This window comes from Dermacentor silvarum, chromosome 10 (genome assembly GCF_013339745.2).
Source record: "Dermacentor silvarum isolate Dsil-2018 chromosome 10, BIME_Dsil_1.4, whole genome shotgun sequence".
Classification (NCBI taxonomy): Eukaryota; Metazoa; Arthropoda; class Arachnida; order Ixodida; family Ixodidae; genus Dermacentor; species Dermacentor silvarum.
The window spans coordinates 66,398,420-66,416,884 of NC_051163.1; the positions used below are offsets into that span (position 1 = coordinate 66,398,420).

General features: G+C 49.2%; 1 protein-coding gene across 12 annotated transcripts in view; it reads right to left on the reverse strand.

The window, feature by feature from the left end:
• LOC119465940 (myelin transcription factor 1-like protein) overlaps positions 1-18,465 on the reverse strand; it is a 292,459-nt gene that overhangs the window by 37,344 nt on the left and 236,650 nt on the right. For 2 of the 12 annotated variants that reach the window (XM_049657165.1, XM_049657166.1), the window contains exons 1-10: positions 15,538-15,684; positions 13,911-13,953; positions 13,003-13,021; positions 11,149-11,411; positions 8,634-9,165; positions 7,041-7,227; positions 5,717-6,082; positions 4,515-4,712; positions 3,004-3,204; positions 947-1,169 (exon numbers count right to left, since the gene is read on the reverse strand). In XM_049657165.1, the coding sequence (XP_049513122.1) occupies positions 947-1,169; positions 3,004-3,204; positions 4,515-4,712; positions 5,717-6,082; positions 7,041-7,227; positions 8,634-9,165; positions 11,149-11,411; positions 13,003-13,021; positions 13,911-13,953; positions 15,538-15,552 (2,047 nt within the window). In that variant the 5' untranslated portion in view covers positions 15,553-15,684. Of the gene's footprint in view, positions 1-946; positions 1,170-3,003; positions 3,205-4,514; positions 4,713-5,716; positions 6,083-7,040; positions 7,228-8,633; positions 9,166-11,148; positions 11,412-13,002; positions 13,022-13,910; positions 13,954-15,537; positions 15,685-18,465 lie in introns of those variants that run through there. The other 10 variants (XM_049657167.1, XM_049657163.1, XM_049657168.1 and 7 more) reach the window with 9 other exon arrangements.

The window sequence follows — 18,465 nt, forward strand, 5'->3', positions numbered from 1 at the left end:
TTTGTTTACAGGAACCCCCCTGAGAAATGTGACGTCAATCCGAGCATTGTTTTTACTCTTTGCGCCGTCGGCCATTTTGAGTATCACAACTCGGTCACGCCGTCGCCACCGGATTTGCGCGCAATGCTACGTATAATGCTTTCGCATTAAAATTAAAAATTGCTGGGGTTTAACGTCTAGAAAGTGAGCATTGGGTTATGACGGTGGCAGCCGTATAGTGGAGGATTCCGGACATATTTTGACCACATTAGGTTAAAAGCATGCGCTTAAATCCTAATACGTGAACGCTTTTTATTTTGCATTTCGCCCTCATCGAAATAAGGGCGCCAGGACCCGAAATCAAACCCGCAACCTCGGGCTTAGCAGCCGCAATGCAATAGCCGCCCAACCACCACGACGGTTTGTGGCGTAGACGGGACAAGCGAGTGGCTAAAAACAGTGTGTGTACAGCGCTCTCTCTCTCTCTCTCTCTCTGTACCACTCGCTTGACTTTCGCCCTTCATCCTCCTATCGGCGCCATCTTGGTGAACCAGCACGGCGAGCAGCTGCGCTCTCTGGCGCCTCGCGCGGCTCCAACACAGTCGGTACACTGTAAAATAATTTACGTCTTTCAAAGTGAACAAAGGTGTAAGTCTATAACTCACACCCCGACACCCAGAAGGGTGTAAATGTGTGAGTTATAGAATCATTCACACCATTATTCTAGAGTGTAAACCATTTTTACAGTGTAGGACAGGCGCCTCAAGCTTTCGTTTCTCCGTGGGAGCAGGTTACCGGCGGCGGCAGTGAATATGGTACACACTGACGTCATCCTAGGCGCCATATTGGAGAACCGTCACGGTGAGATGCTGCCTCCGTGACGCCACGTGCAAGCCATCTAACACACACACAAACACGCATATGTGCAGCGCGGTGCCGTGCGACGTCATACCTGCCCCCTCCTCACCTTTGAGCGTGCCTTCGGGCGTCCTCTGCGGCGAGTCCATGAGCGCGGCGTGTGAGCTGGAGTCCTCGTCCTCATCGTCCTCTTCCTCTTCGTCCAGCCGCAGTCGGCTCTCGTCGATCACCAGCGGGTGGTCGTCGTCCGGAAGTGGAACCAGGTGGCCGCCGCTTCCGCTTCCGCCGCCGTCCTCACTGTAGGCCGCCATTGGCGGCTTCAGCGACTCCTGCTGGAACGCGCGAATTTGTCTGAGAAAGCGAAAGTCACGGCGACATTTTTCTTTTCTTTTTTTTTCCTTTTGTCTTGCACGGGTCGGCACACAACCCGTCCTCTTAAAATGCTCACTACCTTTCAATCCTTTTCGAGGTTAACTCGGAAGGTGGCGTGCTGGGACTTACGTCATAGCGACAACCACCAGGTGCACGCGTCGTCTGCTTACGTTCTGTTTAAAATCTGCTAAACAGAAACCTATGCAATTGCCAGGTCTACGGCGTTGCTAAGACCGCTTTAGTGGACTATACTGCTCATTTTAACAAACTTAGCCAAAGTGAAATTCGTGGCAGTTGGCTTTCAAGCAAAGACAAACAGTTTCTACTGCAAGAAGCACGAAGAGACGGTTGCTTTCGCCACGTACAAGTTGGCCTTGCAGCGCTCGACATGCCGATTTGCTTATTTATTGATCCTACGCTTCGAGTTGTCGATTCATTTCCTCTCACCCTACTACCTACTAGTAGCCTCCTAGTGAGCTCAGCTGGTAGAGTAACAGCACTGAAAACATGTTGGTGTAAGGTTCGAACCCCTGAACAGGACGCACTTTTTGTTGAGCCGCGAAGCCCCCCTTTTTTTTTCGTGGAAACCGTGTGGTTTTCTTTTGTAGTAGTTTCGTTATATACTTCAAGGTTTATGAGAACTTTTCCTTGAGTGAATCTTCTTCCGCAACCAATCAGATTTTTTGCGAAACTCAGCCAAAGAGACAATAAAAAACACCAGAGCAATGGTATAGCCAACCAACTTATACTGGTATAGAGTGTCCTTTCAAAACTCTGCCTTCCATTCCTTCGTTGGAAGAAGCCTGATTATTGCGGGTGCAAAATGAAAACGGTACGATACTTCTGTAGCTCTCTTTTAATTTCTTGCCGAAACCTGAGCGCCTATACGTGTGAGTGTCACGTCACAGATCTCAATGTATTTTCTTGTAAGGGGGCCGTTTTGACCAAGTAGTTCTTATAACTGACCAGGCTGAGTACAAGGACAAAATGTGCGGAATAGAATGCAGTCTTATTCAGGTATACCAGAGTACACATCAACGTAGACATCAGCTAACTATCAGGTATACCAGAGCAGACGCTGTCAAAGTCCATTTCATCCTGGCGGGCTGGTGCGGGAAATTCAAGTCGGTGTCGCAACGTTACTTTAAGTTTGTGTTGCAGCTTCCACAGTGCTGAAAACGACTAGTTAGACGCAGTATGCACACAGGCGCTCACGCCAGACACTCATGGAGGGGGTGTGCGTATGAAAGCTGCCCTCTGGAGGAGAAGATGACGAAGAAGAAGAGAGGTAAATGTCCTTGCTTCAGAATGCAATTCTGCCTTCATATTATCTGACTACTCAATAATGCAGGGCACATTCGTCTTCATGTTTTGCGTTTTTTTACATTGCCATTTCACAGCTGGTGTCCAAATCCAGCCGCCAGCGACTGCTTTCCTCCGAGTAACCGAAATAGGTCTCGAAAGACTGTGCTTTCGGGGGCTGCATGCTCCGGAAGCAATCGCGAGACGCCGGGAAAACGCGTCGCGGACGCCATGCTTTGGACATCTCCTATACCGGTAATTATTACTAAATTCGAACCCGGATACATCGAACACACATATAACGAATTATTGTGTGTAACGAACAACAGTAAAATCCCCTTGAAAATGATTCCCTTCAGATTCGATATACCCGGGTTCGACTGTATTACTATCTGCACGTTTCCTGCAACCTCAACATTCTTGGCCCCCTACCCATCGTGGGTATAGGTGGCCACGTTTCGTCATAATTCATCGTGGTCATCATGTGCTCACCTTGAGCTTGGTCTCGAGCATGGCGTATCGGGCGGCCGGCGGCGGCGGCTCCGGGGCCACTTCGGCCATGGCGGCCGCGCCGAAGGGACCCGCGTACGCCCCGCCCGCTGCCGCCGCCGCTGGGGGAGGGTATTCGCGATGCGCTGGCTGCAGGGCGCAGTCCGAGTAGCGCATCGGCTCCAGCTTGGGCTCCTGCTTCACCTGCGTGAGCGCGCAAACACGTCACCCATCTCATCGCATATCATACCATTCATGCACGTTCGCGCGGTAGAAGGCTCGTTGCACCTGGTACCAGCACACGAGCATACAGAAGAATTGTGCGATCTGCTGTTGTTGCCTGGTGCAATGCCGCAGGCGCCGCAGATAACGATAACGAAGTAAGAAGGGACGGATGTTCTTATCTTGCTGCAGCTGTCTTCTGTACCGGCACATGGCACGGACACAAGAAAATAGGCTTAGGTAAGCCTAAAGCCGCGCGAGCAAGCATTTAAGCATGTGACATGTTATTTGTAATAACTTGATGACAGGATGATACCACAGCGTAGAGGGGCGTGATAAATGATTATGACGACAGAGTCACGGGTACAGCAGCTTGGCCAGTCTGTTGGAAAGCTACGGCTCTATATACAGTGGATGTCAATGAACAATAGGACATTGGACGCGCCGCTTCCTGCAGACGTGACTAGAATTAACCATGTATGCCGACGCAGCAAGCAGGGTTGTACAAAGACAAGCGCTTAAATTCAAACTCACCTGTCTGATGTATGCTTTTATAGGAGGTATCACTCTCAGTCTTGCAACTTTGAGACCTCCTTCTGTATTTATATGTCATATGCCATGTATTACATGTACTTCGATATTAAACATCTTGAATATTCATGTACGCGCACAATTTAGATTTTAGACAGGAGTTGATCTCACATGTATAGAATCAAGGCCACAAAAAAAGAGAGAGAGAGAGAGAGAGAGAGAGAACGAAAGAAGAGACTTGTAACAAGGCATCGCACGACGGTGCATCCATACGCGTGCGCACACATCAAATAAGGATCATTTGAAAGTCCGCCCCTTGTCCTTGTCCCACACTATTGGCTGCGCAGCTATGCGGTGATAAAAGAAACACCGACTCTCCCACACCACCAACCTCGGCGAGCAGAAAGCCATGTCCTAAATGGGCTGGTGAAACGAAGCCAACGCGCTGGTGCTTAGTGGATGCGGGCACAGCGGCGCGTATTAAGGCTGATGAAAGGCTGATTTACGCTCGAGCTGCGCGCCGCACCCCCCGCCTGCCGCACGCGTGCGGTCCTGCTTTTTTAAACATTACGTATGTCGCACACTGGTACACAATTTTCGGTTTAACACTGCATGTGCGAATACAGTGTAAACCGAAATGTGTGCACTAGTGTGTGAAGCACGCCGCATCTACCGCACGCGTGCGGTAGGTGTGCGGTGCGGCTCGAGCGTAAATCGGCCTTTAGCTGTGAGTGACCTGAGGGTATCGCGGCCGCACGAACCTGCACGTGCGGCATTCCGCCGCCACCGAACATGTGCGGGGGTCCCGGCGATGCCAGCGGAGGTCCCCGGGGTGCGACGACGCCGGTAGGCGGACTGCGCGACGCTCGTCCGCTAGCGGCGCCGCTGGCTCCCGCGCCTCCTCCTCCGCCATTGCTGCTAGCTCGGCGGCAGCAATCCTCGCGATTAGTCTCCTCCACCTGGGAGAACGTAGATGACGCTACGTTAGGATAGAAAAGTGAGCGGATTGGTGTGCGTTCATTATGCGGTTTGAGCAGCGTTCACAATTAGACCGAGGACGAAGAAGGTACACACATGACAGCGCATGTCCCGTGTGCACCTTTTTCGTGTAATTCCGAGCGCTGTACAAACCACATCATGATGCTAGGGGTTTTGCACCACGATTGCAAAGTGGGATAAGAGGCCCCACTTTTGGGGCCGGTGCAAATGCAATTTATGCAAATCCCGCACCGTGTGGAGCCGGTGCTATGGGAAACATTTTGTATGCAGCTAGCTATCAAGCATCGTTTGGTGTTCTTCAAAGCGTTGCCAGACAAGGCGAGCGATTGTGTCTGTAACGCTAGCGCGTGGGTGACCAAAGTAGCCAGACTGCGACGACGACGACGGCATCACGAAGCCGACAGCAACAGGGCTGATTTCTTGTACTTCGGCGAACAAACGTTACAATTTGGTACATTAACGCATGGGCCGATCCGGAAGGTGGTTTATCGAATAGGTAGCGCTAGCTCCTACGGGGAGAGGAGTGGTTAACTTGTGCCCCCATCTTGAAGACCGTATTTTGTTAACACAGCTCAAAGCGCCTCAAACACGCGTCTAAATGCGTCCAGCTGTCACGAGGGAAGAATGGGAGAAACTGGCACGGTTCTCGCTTTTACAAGCAACTCGTTGCTTCGAGACGCGACGCACGTGAAAGACAGCGGTAAGATTTTACTATCATTCACGCGTTTCATTCCCGAGTCAGTGGTTGAATGGAAATTGGCACGTGCTCTTGCTCGTGTGCGTACTACTGGTAATGCCAACTAGCTAATTGACATTGTCACGAGAGAAGTATACGATGCATGCGACTGCGGCTAAATGGTTAGAACATCGGGCCCAAGACAGGACTCTACCTCCAAAGTGGTTGGCATCAGCCAATGAATGTTTCGCAGTTAAAACAAGGCGAAAGCGGCATTGACCGGCTGACCTTGAACCGCTGTTGGTCGACGACGGAGTGTATGGAGGCGCACTCCTCCTCGATCTTGAGCAGGCTGCCGACGTCGTACGCCTCGCCAGGCCTACCGGTCCGCGTCGTCGGCGCCGCGTCGGACCTGTTGACGGCCGCCGGTGCACCGTACGGCTGTGCCGCGGAGGAGGACGACGGCCCCATGGCGCCGAAGGCACCGGGCGCGGCGGGGCTCGAGCACGAGGACTGCGACGAGCCGACCGTGGCCGCGGTGCTCGCCACGTCGGGCGTGCCCGGACAGTGGGTCGACGAGGACGAGGAGACCGACGATGAAGAGGAGGAGGAGGAGAGCGACGGCGGCGCTGGCGTAGAGGACCCGAACGCCATCTGGTTGAGGCAGAGAAGAGCAGGAAAGGCTTACTACACGGACCGGGTATTAAGGGACCTGGTTTTAAGGGACACTAAAGCATTAAGTTAAACTGCATTAGGAAAGTACGTTTGTGTAGGATGCAGCAACACAGCCACTATTACAGTGAAAGAATAAGGTTTGGTGAGCCAGAAAAGACGCCAAAGCGAAAGACGACGGGTGGCGGGGACACCCTCACGTTTTCACCTCAACTGGTTTTGACGTCATGAATTTTAATGGGAAATACTCGGGTCTAGTGTTTATCGACTAGTAAGGACTACGTGACATGGTCAAGGAATCATAGGTTGAACCTAGGCTGTTTCGGCAACGTCTCTTGTGCAGGAGCGGCTCGAATACAAGACAATACACTGACATCTGCGACGCCTCACTGACACACCGGCACTGAGGTTTAGTCACGGAATGCATGAAACAGGGAAGTTTGGTTATGTGTTTCTCCACCAGTAACCGACATTTTTCTGGCAATGGAAAAAAAAAAACGAGTTTTGAGGGCATGCGTTACCATAGTCTTAAAGGGAAACTAAAGAGAAAGGTGATTTCTTCTGTATCAGTCAATAAACCTTCTACAATATCAAAAACATCACTCTTACCCCGATAAGACCCTTGGTAAGCCAGAAAAAGCGCACTAACAAAAGACGGGTGACGACGCCTCCGTGAAATTCCCGCACTAGCTCGCTGTGACGTCACAGTGGCGTCTCGGCGTTGCGGATTCGGCGTGAAATTCAAAAACTGAAAGTTTGACCCTCATTTTCTGTTCTAATAATCAGCCTATTGTTTCGAGATTAACAACAAAAGACTTTCAAAGAACATTATCCATCTAAACTGATTTAGTGTTTTGCTTTAGCGTCCCTTTAACTGATTCAGTGTCGCTCTCTAGGATGTGTTTAATAATTTAGGATTATTCCTCTGAGCGTTACGTACCTGTCCGGCTTCGGGTGTGGGAACCCTAGCGCCCCGCTCGGCGTGGTGGTTGTCTTCGTCGGCGGCGTCCTTGGCAGCGTCCCTGTGGCGACCCGATGCCGCACTGGGCGGCGTCAGGCCGTCGCCGGTGCTGCTGTCGGCTCGGCTCATCTCCGTGTCCATAGACTCTTCGTGTTCTCTCGCCACCCTGTCCACAAAGGGAGAGATAGAGAGAAAAAAAAAATAAGAGATCAGTGGTGCTTTTGTAATCAGTGGTCATCTAGCACGTAGCATTCACAGATGTCTTTCGAGTTACTCGATCTGTTGAAAAATGTGTAGTCTTATGGCTGGTGCGAAGCTGATGACACGGATAAAAAAGGAGCATTAAACATGGTTGCCATAAAAAAAAAAACATGCAATGTACTAATGCAATGCCCTACAGGAGCCCTTAAGAGATAAATAAATGATGATGATGATAATGATGAACATGGCTCTGGATCGGAAAGTCCCTTGCGTGGGAGCATCCTAGACTTCCGCAACTCATAAAGGAAGCGAACGGAAACCGCGCAACTAGAGGAGGATACAGAAGGAAAGACGCTGGGCAAGTGCTTAAAATGTTAACACATTCGCTTGTGGTAGCACATAAATACTGTTAATGGTCTCGTTACCACGTATTTTGCGGCAACAATTAGGTGCGGTAGCATCACTGTTATTCGTTATGCGGAAAAGCTCGCTACCTGAAACGGGCTTCTCCTCAGAATGACCATTATTGTGGAGAAGCCAGAGATGACGAACACGTTTCAATGGGCTGTGCTAGCAGACAGCTTATAAGCCATGCAGGCTGTTGTATCTAAAAATGACGGGTAAAAGCGCCTTTCACAACTTCCCGTCGTTTATCCGAGGGTGTAAAGCATAGCTTCAAACTCCCAAGTAGACAACCCTGGCAGCACAGTTCGTATTGCAAACTATTACTTGCCGAGAAGTACGTAAATAGAGCTTAGCGTGCCGCTAGCGCTTTTTCGTTACTGCAACCATTTCGGCAACCTCACATGTTTCTATTTGCTCGCTAAGGCACGATGCGCATGGACACGGTACTGCTTTAGCTTAGGCTAGCACGCGAAAAACTGTCAGGTGGCGGAGATGGTATGTCGGTAACGACAGTACGGTAACGTCTACAGTACGAGCTCTTCAACCATACCACTTCCGAAAGTGCGCTTTGAACTGAGCACATGACCTGGTTATCAGAAGTTATTTGACTGAACAGCGAGTTAATTCACCGGATGACAACGACATTAAAAAAAGTGTTCCAACTCACAAATGCCACCTAAACATTTTGTTGGTAGGAAATTCTGCTTGTTTGATTTGGTTACGGTGCATTCGTGCTTATTTTTTCTGTTGTATTGGTGGGGAAAGTGGCGTGTTATGGTTAGTTTTGCTTTCTGTTTCCGACGCGAAAATCATCAGATCCCCACCGCGTTCTTCACCAATTGCCGTGTCCGGATTTCGAAACATTGGGCCTACGAGAAATTTAGCAAGTCGCACACAACTCGAAGAGCTCTGCGGCACACCGCGCATCGCCCTGGACAGGGTTGTGTCGCACCACGCGAGACCGACCTTGGCGTTGATGCGGCCGGCTGGTCGGGGCTCGAGTCCGGCGGCGACAGGGGCGAGCGCATGGGCGATCCCCCGGGCACGCTTCCGTTGGAGGAGGACGAGGCGCTCAGGGTGACCACGTCCTTCCACGAGTTGGCCACGGACTCGCTGGTGGCCCGGTGGTGCTGGTCGCTGGGCGACCCCTTGCTGTCGCTCTTCTTGTCGAACAGGTTCTCGAACATGGGCTGCACGTCGCCACACGGCGGCTCGTCGTCCGCCTGCGCCAGCAGCCCGCCCGTCAGGCTGCGCAGCGCCGCCTCGGCCTCCAAGATGCGCCGAACGTCCTCGTCTTCGGCTGTGGCTCCTCCTCCTCCTCCGCCGCCGGCCGCCGCTGGCTGTGGCTGCGCTTGTCCGCCGCCGGCGCTGCTGCTGACGTTGCTCGAGGAGCTGACGGCGCTGCACCCGCTTCCGGTTCCGTTGGCGCTTCCGCCTGCACCGCCGCTGGCGCCACTTCCGTCCGCGCAGACCGTGGAGGAAGTGACGACGTTGGAACCTGGGGAAAGGGGAAGAGAAGAAGTTAGGGAAGCAGTGAAGAATTGCCCAAGAGGTTAAGGACAATAAGGAGCTATTAGGGAGAGCGATTCAAAAAGAGATTTAGGGGAAAGAAAACCAAGTGTGAAGAGAACATAAGGTTTCTAAAGAAAGCCCGTAAACGTGCAAGTAATACTCACACGAGTAAAAGGACGAAGCGGGATCGCAGCGTTCAGTTCTTCGTCACTTCATTTTGTTTGTTTAAAGGCTTAGCTTTCTGCTTAACGCATGCGACGGTGGTGGTTGTGGTGGTCATGCAGGTTGTGATATTAGTTTCAGCATTGCTAGCTTGGAAGTCAGGGAGAGCACTTGCTCTGCCCGAATACCGCTTTACAGAAGCCAAACACGTTCTGCCACTCTTCCCCAAGCTTGGTGTTACGTAGTAATGCAGAAAAGGCACGAAGTTTTCTTTCGTGCTATGCGCAGTATTTCCTGGAAGAATAAATCTTGCGCGAAGCATGATCAAGTCTAGTTGTCTCAAGTTCCTCAAATCTTTTTTTCTGCGTTGAAGCATCGGCAGTACAAGATATGGGGCCACGGATCGCCTAATTCATAGCATTCCATGCAGATCGCAGTCTTAAATGTCCAGGTTGTAGTGTATGCTGAATCTCTCTTGATTCCATACAACAAGCTGTGACGCGTCATTCTGCATAGCATAAGTGACCGGCCGCCACATTTCAATCCTCTGTCAACTAGCATCACTCGTGGCATCGGCGTGGGCAAAAGGCTCAAACATTGCATTTTAAGGTGAACAGATCGCTTCGGGGCATGTTTAAAGAGAAACGTAAGTAACTAGAAAGTGGTGTCGAAAACCCGTGTCAAAACCCAAAACTTCGAGGGGGAAGCAGTAGCGGTCAGGCTGTTTCACTTCCATCAAGGAAACAGAAAAACTCCACAGCCTGCACTGATGTTCTCGCATTTTTAAGTAAGGTTGTGACTTTCTATGCTCCTCTACCTTTTGTACAATTTACTATCTGCAGTAGCTCGCGGCGCAAGAAAACCAATCTGTTTCAACCTAGTGTGATAGCAGAGGGGGGAGCTTTGAAGGCGCGTTCAAGTGCTCGAGTCTACGTCGCCAGGCGCCACGAATAAAGCGCCTATATCTATGAAAAAATAGAGGAGCCGTAGCCACGAAAAAGCTGCGGCGCTTTTCCGGATGTTCCGTCCGCTACTGGTGACTACACAGGAACGCGGCGAAGCGTTATGTCGATCTGTCCCGCAATATCGCGCATCACCCTTTCTCTGTCTGTCTCCTTTTACCAGTCTTTCTTCAAAACTTGCCAGCCGTTCAGCCATGAACTCACACCAACAAGCCCCTGTTGTAGCTTCATCCGCAATTTATGCTATCTCCTCGCGCGCCTGGGTCAATTCGGTTCGCTACGGCCAGACACGTCGGAGAACGTGACGTCACGAAGGTACGGCGAAAGTGTCGTCACACATGCAGCGCAGAGTACGAAGAGATTAGAAAGAAAGAACGACGGAACCTACTGCATTTTCGAAATACATAATTATTACAACCAGTTGAAGCTTTCAAAAGTTTACTCGGCAAATGTGGTTCAAAGTGGCGAACATCAAAAAAGTGTAGATGTAGCCGTCTACCCCCTTATTTTTTTGCTTGACTTCTCAATACATATCTAATCTCATCTCTCCGGCTGCCTTATCTGGCCTCGACAGCGATTTCTCTCCTTTGGTATCCACTGGTGCCACCTTTTATCGGTTCTGAGCGTTACGTTGGCCCGTTGCGACCCCAACTCTTCATCTTGAAATGAAAAGTGTAGACTATATCACGTATCCAGATCTGATAAATCCTCAATGCGGTATTTAATTCGCTACCTCCATCGTAGCTACGCTCTGTAGCCGACAGCTGCCATTGCGAGCTTTTCTGTTATAGGTTTCAGATTCCCGGCTTCATAGCCCAGTACAAAGGGAATGCACATAGACATACCAGGGTCTAAGCCGTCGTGTGGTGTTACTGTCCTGGCGACCGGCGGGCTGGGCGCGTGAGGTGGTGGTTGTTGGGCCGCCGCCGGCGCAGTGAGGTTAGCGCCGGTGCCGGTAGGGGTGCTGGTGGCGGGAACGCTGGATCCCGGTGGTGGTTCGGCTTTCAGCCGCGAGAGGGCGGCCTCATCGTCGCAGGGCCGCGCAGCGCTCCGCTTGGCGCCAGCAGCAGCTGCGGTGGCGCCCTCGTCGTACTCGGCCCTGCGCTTTCTGCGCGCAAGTGCGCAACGAAGGGGATCAGTAACGAGCACGGCGTCGCACGACGAACTTAACTACGCTAGACAGCTATACTCAGTGAATAGAATTCAGTATGAGCTCCACACTCAAAACGGCACTGAACCTACCCTCTGTGGATCCTCTCTCCGAAACACGTTTGCCAAGAGGGGCCTACATATACGTCACGGCTACGCGTGAACGCAATTGGCTGGCGCATCTATACAAGTCATCTTCGAGTTGGACAGCGCGGTATATTCCATTGCATTCTTATAGGTTTTCACCGACCTTTTGTTATATAGTTTTTGAAGCGATCTATCTCTACGTTGCTTCATCGATGGTAATGGATGGCTTATTGTGTTGAAAATGAAGGCAGATGTCTGTTGTTTCAGTGTAGTGCAATAAACGCGGCTTCTATGAAGTCACGGATTGCGTTCTAGTTTCTCATACATCTGCCCCTTTTTGGGGAAAGTGTCGACTGCAAATGCTGAGAGAAGTGCACGAAGAGTGTTACGGATAAACGTGGCGTAAAGACGATCGTCAAGCGTGCAATCAGATAACCATGCCGAAGTTACACCAGACGTATTTTCGCTGTAGCGTGAGCCGGCTTAAGCGCGACTATACTGAGCCGCGTATGGCAAGCGTGTTTTGAATCACAGCTAAGATGCGTACCACGCGGTGCTCGATCTAACCGGTAACGACATGGAACATATACGAGACGGTACTGGTAGCGGGGTCAACGCACATAGAAAAACGGACGCGATGACGCACGGCGGCGCTGCGCATGAATAGTGTCGGGAAATGCGCATCATGTGGCGGCTGCTGCATTACAACATGTGCCAGGAAGCGCTATTGTCTGCCCTTCGTTGTTCCCGCCAACGATGCGCTTTGCCTGCCAGATTGTGAAAGCGCTGTATTTGTTCTTTGCGCACTCCACTCAAAACGATCGATTTCGTTGCGACACTTCACAAGTTTTCTTTAGCTGGAATAACAGCCGTAGAAATAACCTTGCAGAATTATCAAAATCAGACCAGTAAAAAATATGGCTGCCTGGTTTGTCAAGAATATTGTAACCAGGGTTGTGTTCTAATTCTGGCCAGCACTGAAAACTGTTTACCTTAACACCTAAAATCCCCAGTAATGGAACGCATCTGGGACACGTCCCTGCGAATTAAAACCATCTCGCATCGGCAAAAAATAGAAGAAAAACATATTATCGCTCTATTCTAACTTTTCTTTTTTTTTCCGCCAGAGAACTTATGAAAAACACGAAGTATAGCTTACAATCAGTGCATGATATATGGTGATTGCGTTTCCTCGTGAGCAGACGACCTTCCCGTCGAGTTTTTCCAAGCCGTCTGCTCAGCCGCCATCTTGTTTGGAGAGCAAAATAGCCTGCTATCAGTTTTGACTTGGATGCCGTCTTTGCGAAGCCGCTTTCGTATTATTTACCTGCTTAGTCAAAATTGGAACGATACTTAATATGGCCGCTGTTGCTTTAGCTGTGTATTTAGCCGTCTATACTGCCAGTACCGGAACACAACCCAGATTGATCTCCGAGGCGCGTGTACATTTCAAGGTTACTCACCTGCTTGTCTCTTGAGCCGCTGTTTCCGAAGGGATTGCAAAACAAGGGGATAGAGATCGGGAAAGGTGCAAAAAAAAAAGAAAAAAAAGAACCGTGGTTAGGTCAGGTTGTCAACGTCCATAGCACCGTATCGAATATTTTACCACAGATAAAATATAGCAGTCGCATGCAGAACACCACGCATGCGAAACAATTCGTTCCCAATAGGGGTGTGCGAATAAAAATTTTCGAGACCAAACCAAATACGAATCTAATTGTGTCAGAAACGAATCGAATCAAATATGAGATACGTTTCGCAGAGCTTTAGAATAGCGAGCAGCCATTTTCACCGTTAATATAAAACGAACTTCACATCCTAGTATGTGCACAACGTTAGCAAGTTTCCGTCATTAGATTGCACGTTATGAAGCGTTGTGTATTAAAAGCACAAACGGAGAATTGTGAGTGAATAAGCAGTTTAGATACATACTCAGGACTTGTTGGTGAGCGCGAATGGTGGCGGTTCCAAGTCGAATCAACTGAGATATTTAGCGCGCTAACCTCCGTAACATCTCGTGTCTCAAGTCGATGCCGCCGCCAGCGGGAGAAAATTTGTCGCACTTTTATTCTAACGTTATGCTTAATTGCGCACGGATGGCGATTAAAAAAAATATTCGGAAACCGTTCGAGAAATATTCGTATTCACGAAATTCGAAGGTAACAGCGCTGAAACAGAACCAAGACGAGAGTATAGCCTTGGTTGTTCTTGCCCTTGGCTCATTCGAATTGGACTATTCGATTCGCAGACAAAAGTGGAATCGCCTTATTCCGTATACCCAACAGGGTAACCCTCGATTCGTTATCCAAAAGTTTCGATTATTCGCACACTCCTAATCGCGAACGGTTAGTGGGCGTTCGCCGAAACCTACCGGGTGGTCCTTTACTTCGCGAGAGTTTCCGCAACTCTTCAGCCTGTAAAAGAGGGGGAAAGAGAGAAAAAAAAAGTTAAAAGAACAGACATGGAAGGAAGGTTTGCGTAAATGAAACTGTGGACACAGTGTTGGCAGAAAAATCTGAAATCACACCACACGCTTTCTTCTTGAAACGACAATCTTTAAAATAAGCTGCCTGTTCCACGAATTAAGTGGAAGAGATTCGGGCTCCGTGACAATCTGTCACTGCAGTTGGAAATGTGCGTATAGCGTTGATTATCAGCACTGCAAAGGTTGTATCGTGACGCTCTTTCGCACAGGAACCGTTTCTTAGACACGTGACGTCATATGCTGGGCGCGCATTCTGTTCTCAAGGCAGCGAAACCTATCATGTATGTATGTATGTATGTATGTATGTATGTATGTATGTATGTATGTATGTATGTATGTATGTATGTATGTATGTATGTATGTATGTATGTATGTATGTATGTATGTATGTATGTATGTATGTATGTATGTATGTATGTATGTATGTATGTACGTATGTACGTATGTATGTATGTATGTATGTATGTATGTATGTATGTATGTATGTATGTATGTATGTATGTATGTATGTATGTATGTATGTATGTATGTATGTATGTATGTATGTATGTATGTATGTATGTATGTACTGTATGTAGTATGTATGTATGTATGTATGTATGTATGTATGTATGTATGTAGTATGTATGTATGTATGTATGTATGTATGTATGTATGTATGTATGTATGTATGTATGTATGTACTGCGCGTTCGTGATTGTGATGCACGAGTGTACGCAGGGCAAATTGAGAATTAAGGCAAATTGGAACCAAATGCCAAAGCGCGCCATGACCAAAATTAAAAGAAAGAAAACCTTGCGCAGAAATGAAGCTCCGGGGTGTGCTTTGGAAACAGTGCAATCTTTAGGATTAACTGACTAACCTGTATTTCACTTTCGAGACCTTTTGCACAGCCCACTACGTACGTTTACCCTGCTTGTGTACAATCAAAATGGACGTGTTCCTTCGCGGTTATATTTGGCGACAAACAGGTATTCTATCAAAGTAGGTCGTCGACATTTGCGTTGTTTTTTCGAAGTAGTAGATAACCCTGACAATCGCCTGAAACCGCTTCAGATGTCCGGTCAGTGTCTCAGACTCAAGATGGACTCAGCAGATCAGGACTATGGAGTAAGATCCAACCAAAAATCTCAAGCGCCAATCTCCGACGGGGGAAACAGTTTGGGTCGTTCCCTTCGCTAACCTTCTTAATCACACTGCTGTCCCTAAACGTTATGACACAGCGTGTCCTCACTGCAATATATTTTACTGGGCTGCAGTTTCTCGAGGAAACGCGACGGCCTACGTTTGCACGGTCTTGCCACGTGCTCGCAAGTACTTTGAAAGTTCAAGCGCGCAATCGTTTCTTCCAGCTCATTTGAGATACACGACCGTTGAGACCTTGACGCCGTGGTGCGCACTTCATTATCATCACGGTTCATCACAGTGAGCGACATCAAGTTGAACTCTTCAAGCGCTTTATGTTCCGAAACCAGATTGGGCTTACGGGCTTACGAAAATGTGAAACACTTACGAACAGTGGCGTCATCCGCGAACGGAAATGCAAGCTAACGGACGCTTGGAAATCTGTGACGTCACGACCGGCATGCGCCTCTCGCCACTACTTGCTCGTAGAGGGCGCAGGAGTCGGCCAGCTCTGTCAGCACTGCATGCACTGACCCCGGATATGGCCGGAATCGCTACGGTCCTTGGCACAGCGAAAAAGACTCGGACTGAGAAACAAAGTGGACAACGCGACAGTCGTTTGTCGCCTTCTGTGTTGTTGTCGCCTTGACGGGTTTGAGCAGGCGTTTGGAAACCGGTATGATTAAATACATCTGCCGGGGACTCGCTACACGGCTTTCACACTGACCACGTGTAATGCGTCAAAGCTTTCTTTTTTTTTTCTTCGCAGAAGGCGTGTGAGTGACAGGCCAAGACCTTTAGCATGGCTCTGCGACAACATGGACTCGATTCGCAGTCCCATTGGGAAGATGTGAGGACAGTGCACTTGGTTGTGACGTTATAAGGTGTCCGATACAGTACCGCGTAGGGCATTTCTCCGCTGCCAACAATTGGCTTTGCCAAGGGCCAAACTTTTGATACTGAAGGTTATGGTAGTTAGGTTTAAGGTTTATTTGAAATAACAAACCATATGTAAGCACATGAAGACTAATGATGCCCAGAAAAACGCTTTAAAAATCGACTATGGCTTCCGCCATTTCTCTCCCTAAATAATTGGCAGGAGCAGATGAACAACAAAGACTATATGGTGTAATTGCGACAAGGCGAGTTCCTTGCATTGGAATATGTTCACCGACATGCACCAAATGCGTTTTTCAGCACCGACGAGGTTCATGAAAACTTGCCCTTTGGCGTTGGGTAAACAAGCGTACCGAGGTGTGCTTGTTGGTACATCTTGACAAGAGGTAGTTAAGCTCAAAGAAGCACAAGGCGAGGGGGGGGGGGGGGGCAAAAGAAGACACAGTGGACACACAGGAGCTGCAAGGTGGCTACGCATATACACGACCTTGATGATGAAGGGTGAAATACTGTGTTGAGCGTTATTGACTATTGATCAAATTAGTGAACGAAGGCGTTTGTAGCAGCTGAGGTTAGTGCATCCCAATTGAGGACGTGGCGCGTCGCTTCATACCAGAGATCTCGGAAGCCATTGATTGTGTTTATGAGTCTATCCGTGCTCGCTAGATGGCTCTGCAACGCTACACGTCTCAGGGTGCCTCGATGACATTAAGGCACCCTAACACGGTTTACGGTCTTTATCTGTCGCCAACACAATGAAAGTGACGGATTTCAGAAATTAAAGAACAAGAAAGAAATCAAGGGAAGACGGGAAAAATGTGATAAGAGGCTATCCGGTATCTTCGACTGGCAATGTGCTAATAACTTCCGTAGATGTGGAGAAAAAAATGTTTTTGTGCTCCATTATGCCCACGTTTTTGTCTTGGACGACACACAGTCACCAGTGCCACATTGACCGGAGTGACTGTTTAGGGACTGACTGACGTACGTTAGGTTGCTTTCGGATGACATAAACTGTACAAGACATCCGACAATAAGTCACAGAAAACGATTTAAGAGAATGTTGCGTGGTTTACTAGTAATGTTCATAACTGTCCTTTCACAAGGAATAAAAATGAGTCAAGTTTCTCGTGCAAATAATGGTGGCTACGGACGTAACATCACACGATTACGTGAATACATTGCGTAACGATCGAGAATACTCTTACGAGCGTTAAGACTGACAACCATATATATCTCAACTGAGCGTGTGTGTGCCTATAAAGAGCGCAGGAACGGTTGGCCAGAGAGAAATCGAAAACGCATAAAGCGTTTGTCTCAATGTCGCAACTTCCCATTTGAAAGTGTCGCATCTCAAGAACACCTCTCGATCAACGCTCGCGAGCACGACAACAGCGCAAACCTCTGCGGGAGGCGATGTCACGGCTTCGCGTCAAGCAAGACTCAACATAAAAGAAAGAAACCCCTGCGGCTGCCGCGTGCATCGCTATGTGGGCTCACGTTTATGAACGACCTTTAGTAGCGACCGTTCGCAGGCTCGCCGCTGAAATGCTATAGAGCTTCGCTCGCCCAGCGCACCTGTGCGTTTCTCATGTCTTGTGCGAGCGAAAAAGAAAGGAAAAAGAGCTAACATCCCCCCCCCATGGCGCAGAGCGCGCAGCTGTTGTGTGACAAGGGCGATACGAGGCGGGCGCTTTCACTGAATCGACCCCCCCACCCCCCTTGCACACACATACACTATATATATATATATATATATATATATATATATATATATATATATATATATATATATATAGTTAGAGAGAAAGAGAGAGGGAGTGCGCATGTAGGTTGTGCGAGGCCGTATGCGCTGTTGGTGTTGTTGCGTTTGTTGCGCTCACACACACACACACACACACACACACACACACACACACACACAACCCGCCGTGGTTGCTCAGTGGCTATGGTGTTGGGCTGCTGAGCACGAGGTCGCGGGATCGAATCCCGGCCACGGCGGCCGCATATCGATGGGGGCGAAATGCGAAAACACCCGTGTACTTAGATTTAGGTGCACGTTAAAGAACCCCAGGTGGTCCAAATTTCCGGAGTCCCCCACTACGGCGTGCCTCATAATCAGAACTGGTTTTGGCACGTAAAACCCCATAATTTTTTAACACACACACAACACGCACGCACGCACGCACAGACACACACACGCACGGCGCAGACACAAACGCGCGCGCTCTTCCTATTCTCGCCAAACCATAATCTCGTTTTGCAGAGTCCCACTTTCGAAACACCGCGCGCTGCCGTTTACAAAAGACCAGAAAGAAATGGAAGATCGAACCTCGCGCCTCAGTGAAAGAGAGAAAGAAAAAACTCGACGAAAAAAAGACACGGATGACAACAGCCGGCTGCAGCGAGCCGTAGGCCT